General features: G+C 40.1%; 1 protein-coding gene across 4 annotated transcripts in view; it reads right to left on the bottom strand.

The window, feature by feature from the left end:
• The window catches only part of brd4 (bromodomain containing 4), a 36166-nt gene that overhangs the window by 19322 nt on the left and 3529 nt on the right, over positions 1–13315 (bottom strand). The window contains exon 1 of one of the 4 annotated variants that reach the window (XM_067571347.1): positions 9244–9881. The exons of 2 other annotated variants lie outside the window; for them this stretch is intronic. In XM_067571347.1, coding sequence (XP_067427448.1) covers positions 9244–9341 — 98 coding nt within the window. In that variant the 5' untranslated portion in view covers positions 9342–9881. Of the gene's footprint in view, positions 1–9243; positions 9882–13315 lie in introns of those variants that run through there. One more of the 4 variants, XM_067571346.1, reaches the window with a different exon arrangement.

Here is a 13315-nt window from a genome sequence, read left to right as displayed (position 1 = left end):
ATTCAAGTCTAAAGTGCTTTGAGGCAGCTAATGGCTCCCCTAAGCTAGGAGTCTAATATCTATCTGCCCATTACGGCTGTGCCATATTGTGTCGCTCACCATAATATCGGTATAATTTTTAATGTGATTGAAAAACGAAAAAAATCATATCATGATAATGGCAATACTCCGACTTGTTGACTTAATGGCGTCGTACCATTACCGCACAGCGACAACAAGCATGGCTGAAAGCAAAAGTAACATTGCTATTGGCTCCACGGTGGAGGAAGGGGAGCGACTTCAGTAGTGTGGACGTGGTTTGGTTACAAAAGATGAGATGTACAACAAACCACAGTAATATGTAAGAGTTGCAAGAAGACTTAAATAACCAAAAGGGGGCAATACAACAAATGTATATCACCACCTCAAGCAGAAGCACCCGGATGAGTACGAGAAGAGCCAAACATCCTGCGAGGAGTATTTCATCATATCATCAAGAATACCATTATCGCAGAAATACCATATTGTGATATTATTTTAGGGCCACATTGCAATATTACTTTTTGGCAAAACGGTACATGGTAGGGGTTGGCATTGCATAATTTGATGATGATGATGATGATAATAATGCACTGTATTTCTCAACCCCTTCTCTCCATGTCACCACATTTATGGTTTCTTCACAGATTTTTCATGCATGGATTTTTAACTTTAACCTCCCTTCTCTCTATTCTTTCTAGCTTACTATATTCTATGGTTTACTTTTTTCTTTTTGATGATCCTTATGGGGATCATATTCCAAAGCTTTTTCTATGATAATAGGACAACAAAGATTTGAATGTTGTTTTCCTTTTTGTAAAAATATAACACTGCAGGACCAGATAAATAGAAAACACAACAGTCCTACAATAAATAATACCTTTGTGAAAGTATGATAAAATGTATCCAGAATTATTTTGGACGGTCTTTCGATTATAATGTGAACACATTTCAATATAACGCAGTCTAATACAACAGCAACACGAGGTACAGCCTCAAATTGTACCATAAAACTGAGTAAACTCATAATTACATCTAACAACAATTAATTAATGACCCTTAATTACCTTTATAATTAAGAATCATTAGACCTTATTTATTATTTATTTATTGACGCCTTCATTGTAACGTTTATCAAGACACGCCACCATGAAAGTTAATGTGTTGTTTTACTAGAAACATGAATGCACTCTTATTCAACGAAAATAAACAAGGTTAATTTAAGGGGGAGCATGTTTTTAATCCCATGTCTTATCTAGCCAATGAATTGGTTTTAAATTCAATTATCTATAAAATAATACTAAACCAAAAATAATTTTAAAAAATGTGAATCATTTGACTCAAATCATGTGAATCTACTGAATCAACTCAACTTCTAGTCATCTTCATCTTCATTTTTTTATCTTCACTACCATCCTGAGTGTGAGGCTGAGGCATATCCTACATTTTCCTCTTATAACATTGGCCTGTTACTTTGACGACATTGCCTGTTTTACATGTGTTTGCAAGGCGTCTTAGAGATGGATCTGCTGTAAAAAGCGCAACGTAAATAAAGATAATTCATTCATTCATGAAGCCCATCAACATCTGTGTGGCGTATATGGAAAATGCAGCACTTTCAGTAGACTTTTTAATACTTAATGTGCAATCGTCAAGTTGCTGCCACCAGTGTTTTCCAATGTAGCTCTTTTAATGAGGATGTTCCATCTGTGCAATCACTGGAATTCTCCATGTGTTTTGTCAGTAATTATTTTGCTAATATTTGTCAAACACTGAAGACAACCCTCTGCTCTCTACTCAGCAGGACACAACCTCTCAGCTGAGCGTGCACACACACGCACACACTCATATAGCGCATGTGGGGGCGGGACTGATACAGACAGGCACGTTTCTCTATCATCATGCTTGCAATGTTTTGAGGCGGAGGCTAGAGGTCGTAAATGTTCACGCATAGTTCATCACAACTTGTTAATCGAAACTATTTTGAAATCAAAACTTAATATAATAAAGTAGCTGGCTGGACTTAAAAGAGTAGTTGGCTGTTTGACCGGCAGCCAGCACTAATGGAAAACTCTGGTGGTACTGCGTTGCATTACAGCTTACAAGAGTTCCTATTATTTCGGTTACTCCACTATTACTGTACGATAGTGTCTGTTGAAGTTATGACTTCTTATGTCGATTAGAAAGAGCCTTTTGTCATAGTTTAAATGTGAATGTGAGGGACACTGCTGGGGCGCGAGATAATTATACACAAAAGACTTGTTCTGACCAAACACTGCAGCGGTTGCAAACTTCCAGATGCAATCCCTATAGTTGTGCACAAAATCTGGAAGGATGCAGACTTAATGGCACAAGCTGGGGGGGAATAGCAAATGTTTTGCACAACTGACTCAAAGCCTTTTCCTAAAAAAAAAAAACTTGTGGGGACCCAGAAAAAGAAAAGTCTGAATCACAGGCATATACAGTATGGATGGCTAGCAGCAGTAGACAAATCTGGAGTCAACCCTACCAGAAAGTCTCCCACAAGGACAAAGTCAAAAAAAAAGTTAGCCACAATAAGCCTGCTCAAGCTGGCCTCTAGTTCTGCGTGGACCAAAGTGTTATCATACACAAACAAATACTGCCAGATGGTCCTCAACAGCTCATTAACATCGTGACAAGCATCCTCACAATGACAGTTACTAGCATTAACGCACTGCAACAATGGCAAGTGTAAACAAACTTCTGGGAACATAGAGGCAGATGCAAATGTGCTCTTCAGAAATAAATGAGGAAACATGAATTAAACGTCCTGTAGGATTCAGGCATCTATAGCACACACATATAGTGTATCTTAACAGGCAGTACTTCAAAAATGTCTCATAAGGGTTTCTACTTTGTCAGACTTCCGTGCATGTGGTCACACTGATAGTAGTCTGGCCTGTTGGTGCCTTCTGCTACTTAATATTCTTGCTCACAAGGACGCACAAACATATAAAAGCTTCGATCCTACTCATCAAGTTTGTGATGTGCATGTTGCACACATTTTGTTTTTGTCTCTATGTATCTATCTGTTGTCTTTCATACTCAGCAAAGCCATTTGTGAAACAATTAGAGGTTCAAGACAAGCCCGCATTACCTATCATGGCAAAGGAGATAGTAACCTGACCTGATAGGTTTTAGCTATCAGGTTACAACACACTTCACTCATCTTGCAACATGTAAACTTCATCAAGTGCACGTGTTACTATGATGATAAATTCTTAATGAAGGCACTTGGCTAACCTGGGCCTGCTGGGTACACTTGAAATACCCATTTTTGAGATTCTCTTTAGAGAAATGCCAACCATTCTCCCTTTGCCAATAAAAAAAAAACATTATGAAGATATGCATAAGTTTCCATTAATATTTTATACTAAGCCAACAGGCCAAACAGAGTTAGTGGTAGAGTTAGAGGCAAACAAACTTCACCAATACAGTATGCAGCCCGGTATATTGTTTTCTGTTTTCAGTTCCAGCGAATAACACGCCTCATTTCCAGGAATTACCTCAAAAACTAAAAGCTCCTGCGGTTCCTTTTTTGTTTGCATTTCCATAAGAAACATAAGGATGAGGCAGATTTTAGTCTGATAAATGATTATAGAACAACACTGAAAACAACTTTAAAGGTAATTATGTTTCAGTTTGTAAAATTTTAGAAAAACGTGAAAAAGGCAATCACAAGGGCCTAAAGCTGAAGCTGGAACTGATCAAACGGTTTCAGCACTAGTTACACAACATGAGTAGGTAAATGCATAACAAAAATCAAGCATGACATTTTTTTATCCAACTACTGACCTTCAGTACTGCAAATTGCAAACTTCAGACGCAAATACAAGCCAAGAAAGTACTATTACTATTATCATGACTTTTTCATTTTAACTAACTTAAAAGGTAATACTTGACTTGGTAGTACATCTGCACTGACGTCATATTCAACCAGTCTAAAAGATAAATTAGTATAAAGCAGTCTCAATGACCTGCTGTCCTGGTGTAAGAGCAATGTCGGCATGTGAGACTAATCAAGTCTACAGAAGTCCCAAACAAGGGCCAATCAAGAGGTCCACTTCCTGCTGCTGCATGTCCTACATTGCTCTCAGCTCTGGAATAACAGTTGACCTTTGACCTGGACATACATCACTGCAGACTGCTGTGGAATGTTTTCAGGGGAGGAAGTGGCTCTGGTTACTAAGGCGGGGCGGGGGGGTGCACATCTCACACCACAATCAGTTTTATTAGCCAAGTATGCAAGCATACAAAGAATGTGTCTTGGCATTTGCTCCCACAAACGCAACATAGACGAATAAAAATAGAACAAAAGGTATGAAATAAACAAAGTAATATTGAAATTAAATAAAAAAATAAATCTATTCAGAGATTAGAATAATAATAGTTGTGAAATGGGAAATAAAACTTGAAATTAAATATTGACTGTACAAAGGAAATATGGACTGTACTACGGACAAAGAAATGAAGTAAATTAAATATATGAAGGCGACAAAATAAGCAAAAATTAAATGTGACATGTGCAATGAATAATTTAATTATGTAACAGTGGAGGTTGAATGCAATGTGCAATGTTAAGTCCAGTTTGATGAAATATATGAAAGTGACAAGTGCAAGGATTGAATGAGGGATGTGTAATATAAAGTCCAGTTTGATAACAGTACAATTCAGCTATTTAGTTGAACAACAGCTTCTGGAAAGAAGAAGCTGGGTCTGCTGATGGAGGCTTTTATAATGGATCTCAGTCAAGGAAACCTGGTCCTGTGTTCAGCCTCATAGTGACTGTCCTACATGGAAGGGGAAGAAAAAAAAATAATAGCAAGATGTCCGCATCCCCCATGAAAGTAAACTATTAATCATTCATGTATGGGGGTAGGGGTCGAGTTTAGGCAAAAAGAGGCCTGGAGATTTCACTTGAGGCCCTCACTAAGTGTCAGAATGATGCCCTGTGTTTTGCCTGAAAGCAAACAAATAAATAATTAATGGGACCGCAGCGACAAGGCCAAGAACACCACTCCCTGCTTATTCACCCAGCCTTTTCACTCTTTCACAAAACCACCTTCAACCTTTCTCCAGAGAGAAGCTCCTCTCTAATTCTACGTCTGCCGATACACATATATGTATTGACTCCACTGATGATTTGTTTCATAGGTTTCTTTGCACTCATGTCTTAAAAAGGTATACTATGCAGGATTTTCCTGAAAAAAACCCCAATGTATAGACAGACATACAGAAATAATCCCTCTAAATCATTACTTATGACCCTCTAGAAGCGTGTGGCAGTATATTTATCTGCAGAGACCCTGCCCTCTGCCTGTATTTTCTTATTATTTAGCTGTGTTTGGGATGCTTCTGGGCGTCAACCTTTGGTTAGTGGGTGTGTAACCCCCCACCCAATAACAGTGCACAGGGTGTGAGGTTGGGACTCGTAGCATAGCGACCAGGTTACATTGCTGTCTCAGTCTCTCTCCTCTGCTCTCTGTCTGTGTCATGGATGTATAAAGAGCTGCGGGTCTGAGCTACACACACACGCAGAACAGAGAGGCCACAGCGGACAGGATAAAGCTCTGCATTTACGCAATATCTGGCAATGCAGCACCTTCCCGCAGGGTTGTGCTGAGGTGTGGGCGTGTTTATTTGTGCTTTAGGACATTGCCGCTGTGAAACAATCAGAAAATAACATTTTATTTATCTGATTCACGGCTTTGTTCTCGCCAGCGCCACTCGCTCTCTTCATTCACTCTCTCACTCTCCTGCTCGCTGAGCCAGGGAGAAGGGGTCAACTTTGAATTCTGTGTGTTTACAAACACCAATCGCCAAATCCTGCATAGTATAACTTTAAATGTTAGTTTTTCCTGTGGAATGGTTAGTAGATGAGGAATCTAAAGGTCATTTTTGTTTCACAAACTCAAACTAGACAATTGGCCTCTGGGCTGACACGATTCCAGTAACAATGTGGTCACACTACATGACTTTCAAAGTCATCAGATCGCTGTACTGTTCAAACCACACCACCTTCTGTCCTGTAATCATGTATCTGAAAGTTGTGGTTTGTACATTACATGACTGATTGGCGACAAGGGGTCACGTATTACAAGATCTGTCACCAGAAGGAATCCCCGACAAGTCTGTCTAATCTCCAAACTCTGCTTTGTCACAAAAACACAAACGAGATGACATGGGAAATGATGCGTTATCATGCACTTAAGTAACAGTAAATAGGTAAATAAATATTTATGCAATGAAAAGTAGGTAGCTACCTACTCATACTGTGGTTCGGCAAGGACAACAAGGTTACAAATACTGAAAAGATTGTGTGTATGGCAATGTATTCTGATAGAAACTAGGGATACCTGAGGAAAGTTTCCCACCGGTTAAAAAACTCATGACAACACCGGTGTTACCGGGTACATCGGACATTTTACAAGAGAAGATATTCGTCAATGACGCTCAATATCTTTTGAGTGCTTTATTTGATCTTTAAAGTTTGATTTTTAGTTTAGATCTTCCCCTTAATTATGAGTTAGTGACGGCGGGCTTCAGATGCAGGGACGAGCCAGAGGATGACCGCCGCTTAGAACCAGAACCGGAGCAACCCGCCTGCCATCTGGAGAAAGACACACTGAGAGTAGGCAGAAAGAATTTCTGCCAAAAACAAGCACCAAGGCCTGGCGAGACATGAGAACAGCTGCTCGCTAACAGCTACGTGTGTTTACAATAAGGAGCAGGAGGGAGGACAGACGTCTCACTCCGCTACTCTGTGCTGCGACTCTGCTGCTGTTGCAGATGTTCATGGAGCAGACACTTTCGGTTTATAATTGTAGCGTCCATCATCTGACTAAGAATTGATAACATACTTTGTATTTTACGAATAGGAGTGTTTTTTATTTGATGAACATAGGCGCTGATATGCGAAAATGAACTAAATGGGTTTTATTTCTATAAAAAAAATATAAAAAAAAAAGATGCAAAATGATGGTGGGGGCGGTGGGCAAGTAATGTAAAAGTGTATGCCGGTATACCGTGTAACACAGGTAACACTGACTACCGTGGCAAGCCTAATAGAAACTATATTATTGTGCCCCCCCTTACAAATAGATGCATGATAAGACTGGGTTCAGAGAGCTGCTGTGGATGACAGCGGAGGAGTTTGCTCTGCTGTCATCACCCTGTGTCTGCCTCACACTCTCTCGTTGCTCGTCATTGCCCTCGTTGCCAGTCACACTGTTCACACTACAGGATTTGGACTCCCCAACAGGTCCAGATATTAAAGGCTGATTTATGGTAGATCACAACACTTTTGAGTGTGTGTCACTTGACAGAAATGATGTATTTTTGACAGACGAAAGTGTTGCTCAACACTTTCCTTTCATGTTGCACACCTGGAGAATTTTGTTATATCGCAGACATTGTCATATTTTGTTGCACAATGTGACTGGGTAGTGTTACTAATATTGCCATGGTGATTGTAGTTTTCATTGAATTTCCTTATTAATATTTTGGTCTGTAACTTTAGGTAACTCATAACATCCTTGTTTAATTAGTCCCAGTCGGTATGATAAAATTTTACTAATCAAGCCGGCTGCAAGATAGTGTCTGGTTACCATGGAGACGACTGAAACCTTTCACCGAAGCATAAATTAAAAACATTGTGCGACTCTTTAATTTCTGTTGAGAGACACTTATCAAGTGTTGAGCAACCTAACATAAAACAGCCTTTAGCCTGCTCGATATCTTCTGTGTGTACAATTGCACAATTTTTCACTTTTTACTCAGATTTCCACCTCTAAAACAGAGATTGCCAAACGAATTTGATGTGATAGCAGTCACAGCTTTTAGTTTTATTTACATTCTTTTAATAATAAGTTACAAGGCAAGCTGACTTGTACTGTTTAGTTAGGCTGATAAAGCATGTTTGCAAAGTTAAATGTTTACATTATGTTATTTTATTTTTTTTATGTTACTAATGAACCCGCTGGTTTCTTCAGGCTTCAGTCATTATCAGGATACTCTTCAAACTGGCAGCATTATCAAATTATACTATATTGTGATAAATATCAATATTGATCAATATGGAAAAAATGATCCTGATCATATTTTTTGCCATATCGCCCAGGCCTATACGGCAACCACAATAAGCTCTCCCCACTTCTAAAAATTGTACATTGTGGAGTTGAGTACTGCCACATTAAATCATACAGAAATAATTTCTACACATATTAAGTGTGTGGCAGAGTCAACTATTCTAACTTTGTCCACCTTTTATCATATGTCATTGGTTTAATGACGCATTAATAGAATACCACTGAAACTTGTCTTTAAAAAAAAAAACAACAAAAAAACCCCCCTAACAAATGCTGCCAAGGTTTCTATGGTAACACTCGAGCATTTCTTGGCCAGTGCACTGTACTTTTATTCTTGATGGTTCCAAATCCTAGTTTTGGATGCGTACCAATACAAAAGTAACAACTGGGGTCTGCCGGTTAAAACTCACACAAATAGCTTTGATCACAACAGAATTCATTGTTTCAAATAATCCATCACAAGATCGCAAACTTAAAGAAGTCCCCCTACTTATTATTACAAGTATGTGCTGTTTGAGCCAGTGAATCAGCACACCGACTGACTCATATAGACTTACCTATGACTCAGACAGATTTTAATCTGAAGAGTATCACACCAGCTCTTTCAAGTTAAAACTTCCAGCTAGTTAGGATAAGGAAGCCAAACTCTGTCAGGAATCGGGCAACATTTCTACTACTGCAGCACACACAACCCCCTTCTTCCTCTGTAGTCCCCCTTCCCCCACACACCCCTCTCTCACCAGGAGGTAGGTTCATGGCTTCTGGCTGAAATCTGGATAACAATACTGTCCTCAACACAACACTAGAACACACACACACACACACACACACACACACACACACACACACACACACACACACACACACACACACACACACACACACACACTTAAAACTGGACTGTTGTGCTGGGCCATGTAAAACTAGAGCTAGCACTAACCACATGACAGTCCCAAGAACTATAACTCCAGGCTGTCTTTAATGTAGCTACATCCACAGCATTTAACCATGTATTTCAATTGATAATATTTTGTATGTATGGTTGTAAAAGCCTTTGGTGCCGCTGGTAAATATCTGAAAAGTTCAGACGAGGGTTTACTTCACCGAATAACATTACCTTTTCACAGAGACTGAATGTGCAATTTTTTCCAGAAGGGCATCCAGTTTTTGAAAATCCAGCAAATCGTTTGACTTGGCATGCATCTTGTAATCCATTTATGAACTCCACTAAACAGAAACAGAAACCAAAAACCAAAGAGAGGGTAAAAAAGAACTAAGAGTTTGTTTTTCCTTTTCTCTCATCCGAAACACAGGAGAGATTTATTCTTCAGTCTCAGTATCCTAAAATCCCAGAGAACACGCTGAGTAATCCTTAGTGTAGTCCAAGTGGAGTTGAGAGTGGCTGTTCCAGGAAAAATGCCCCAGCCTGGAAACAGTGGGTCCTGGCGGGGAGGAGAGGCTGTGGAAGCCAACAGCCGGCAGGCTGTGTTAGCTGTGTGAACCGGTCCTCTCTCTACCCCATCCCCCTCTCAGTAGTACAACGGCCCAGTTGCCACAGGCTCTTCGCTCCATTGTGTGTCCTCTCCAGGGCCTCCCCAACTTAAATGGACACCAGCAGCAAGCAAGAGGTGAGCAAGGAGGAGAGGGGAAGGCGAGAGAGGAGAAAGAGGGCTCCTATAAGATCCAGGAGGAGCACTTTATACCTCTAGCTCGCTCTCTCTCCCTCTCCCTAGCACAAGCAGACCAGCATGCAGTTACTCAACAGTAAAAATGGCTCTGCTGCTTCCTCATTCAGCGGAGCCTCAGCCCACACACCCCTCCCTCCCTCCCTCCCTCCTACGTGCTTGCTCATTCAACCCCTCCTCTCTTTCCCCATCAATAGCTTGAGGTCCTTGCTCTCTCCTCTCTCTCTCTCTCTCTCTCACTCTGTTACACCTTCAACACCCCACCCCCTTCCTGTCTTTCCTCTGTCCATTTCATCATGCCCCACCCCCACTCACTCTCTTCCTTGAGAGTGATCTTGTATATGGCTTCCCCCACCAAATTAAGGGCTCCCTTATCTGCACTCCATCCTCTCCTTATATACAACTTGTAGAGGAAAAATGATCATTTAGTGAATAACCTTTGTATTAAGCAAGACTCTCTGTGTTATACTGTTTTGTAGAAAGCATGACTGGCTCCCTTTCCGCTGAACTTTACTCGAACCCCTGATACTATAAATGAACTGTATTTCTTAATACAATGCCTGATCTGTATACCACATTTAAGTGCTAAATGATGTAAGGTTGAAATATTGCCTAGCTTGCACATTAACCTTTTTTTTTTTTTTTTTTTTTTTTTTTTTTTTTTTAAAATCGGTCTGAGACAAGAGTATGCCTTCATTTGGGAAATGCCTTAATTAATCATTGATGTCTATCCCTTCATTGAATGTAATTATTGACTCTTTGTTCTTATGCATAAAAAACCCTGGTGAGGATGCACTCAGGATCGATTCCTCAGCCGTCGCTGACTGTCACTTTGTTGGTTACGGTCCTTTTGCGCAAAAACAAAATAAATATACAAAGACAAATTTTTCTGTGTTAGTCTCCCTTATTCGGTCAACTTCCACCACACAACTCACATTCATATTCATACTGGACTACTCCGATACAAAACAGCTGCACAACAGTTTGTTTTTTTCTTGCAAACTGTTGAGAAGAAAACATCTGATATTGGGCCAGATCTATAAAACAAACTCTGCAGTCTAAGAAACACTAGCAGCTCTAAATCATTTAATTAAGACACAGACCTTCATCAGTTTTACAGAAATTAACACTTGATCAATAAAGATCAAATCTACTGGAAAATATTTTTTTTGTCAGACATAAACCCACACCAGGTAAAAAGTAATTTTGTACCTCATCACCACAAAGTCATGAGCATATTCACTCATTGGTGTGAGTGCTGCGCCACCCACAACTTGCATGGAGGCAGAGGCTGCACTTTGTAGCGCTCAAGACGGCAGGTAAACTCATCTGAATAATGTAGTGCAGCATAACAGTCACCAGCAAGGGATGTGATGGATCACAGTGAGTATACAGTATGAGACAGAAACGGTTCAAAAGCATGAGACCACCCACTATGCCTTCCTGTAGAAAAGCAGCTGCCAGTAATTATGTTCATGACAGTATGGTGACAACACTGCAGCGGCGGTAGAAAGTTGAACTCATCAGTGGATTATTTCTAATACTTATCTGTGATGCTTTCCTGTACAGACAAATTGACTGTGGTTATAAGTTTTAAGTTCAAGCAGATATCATCAAGAGTGATGACAGAATAATTCACACAATTAAAAATCAAGTTCTTAGGAGGCCAGGTTAATACCAGTTAATATTTTTTTTACCATCATTTCCAAAATACTGAAGTGCTCAAAGTAAATGCTGCCTCTTACAAAAAAATGTATAAGCGCATTTTAAATTTGTGCATTAAAAAACAGTGGAACAGCCAGAAATGTGAAAAAAGTCATATTTTGATAAAAGTTCGTATGCTTGGCTGAGGTGGAAAAGTTGGTATGATAAAAAGAAAACGTGACAAAGTGCAATAGAAACAATCTTAGCAAAGAAATCATAATGTACAGTACCAGTCAAAAGTTTCCTGTTCACTTGAATGAGAAAGCGTGTCCAAACTTTTGTCTGGTACTGTACATAAAGCATGTGACCGACATCAATCAAGCTTTGGCTTCACTGAAGAGATGAAAAATGCTGGTGTAACATTCCTCAAACTAATAAATAAAACATTCGTAAATGCCTTTTTTCCCCTATCACCTTTTCCACATAGTTTTCTAATACTTGAGGTTTGACTAGCACTCTTTTAATTAAGTCATCTCATTGCACCCTCTTCTTCTGCAATAGTTTAACGGCACCAGACTGGAGAAATAGCTGTTTATCTTGAGTCCAACTCTTAATGTTCGCACATTAGTAGTGCATGGAAAAGCACATTAATTTACTTTTGCTTGCCAATTTTCTGGAAATTTAGTTAAAATTTGTGTTACAGTTGTATGGAAACTCAGCCAATAAGAGTTTACTCCCAGTTTACTCTGCACCAATAATCCAAGCTGAGGGCTTGGTTATAGAGGGCTGGTTATAGAGTTGATTGTCTGGTGTTGAGTGGATACTTCTTAAACCCTAAAATATTACATTTGAGTCTTGACCACAGTAGTATACCAAACGAACCACATCGCATGTCTCTGTACATAATATACGCTACCAAAGGCAAGCTGACCGCTGACCTCTCAATCAATCTTGAGTCTAATGTGCATGCAAACAGGCACACACCCACTGAGTTTCAAAATTAGTCATATGTCGAAACCCCAGGAGAACAGGTGAGTAAACAGCCAACCTGTGAAATGTATAACTTGTCAGGCGACTGGTGAGTGCAATGCACAATGTCTGATTTCCCAAATGAAACAAACAGCAGCTCCTCTGTGCAGCAGCCAGACACCGACAGTGTCCTCACAGACCCAATTCCCTGTCCACGTGCCATATGCACCATTCCCAGAGACAATACAGCAGCTGCCAGAGTGACAAAGCTCCAACCTATAGCAATTCAGAGGAGGCCAAACCGATGGCCCTGTCACTGGAAGGGTGGTGGTGGTGGCGGCAGGGGGGGGGTTGTATTCAGACATAAGGAGGCAGGGAGGGAGGGAGGGAAGGATGATGGCGAGAGGAAGGGGGGAAGTGAAGGACAGGGTTGCACATAGACTGGGGGTTGGGTCAGAGCGAGAGGCAGTGGTACACACAGAGATGAGACTCAGCGAGAAAGTCTGAGCGCGCGTCCATTAATCATCAGAGCAGCCCAAACCTACAGGGACCCGGAGTAGAGAAAAGAGGGAACAGGCAATTTGCCAACTTGACATGGTATAGTATGCACTTGTGTACATTCAGCTACGCGTTGAGAAACAACAGAAAGAAGAATAGTGAAAGTAGTACTCAGTAGTAAAGATACACAAAGCCTATTTTTGTTGTATGAAAATAAACTGAATCTAGGAGAGAATTCTACTGCGGTTACACAACCTTGCTTTTTACTCCCACAAAATATCATTTAACAACCTAGAAACAGTAACCCAAGCATTTCTCACATCTTGTCCTCTCTTTTGCAATATATTGTACACTTGACATGTAGCAACAATCTTAATACTAGACAAGGGTTGC

This window comes from Thunnus thynnus, chromosome 17, assembly GCF_963924715.1.
Source record: "Thunnus thynnus chromosome 17, fThuThy2.1, whole genome shotgun sequence".
Lineage (NCBI taxonomy): Eukaryota > Metazoa > Chordata > Actinopteri > Scombriformes > Scombridae > Thunnus > Thunnus thynnus.
Note: the sequence above shows the minus strand (reverse complement) of the source record. Positions and strands in the feature narration are given on the sequence as shown.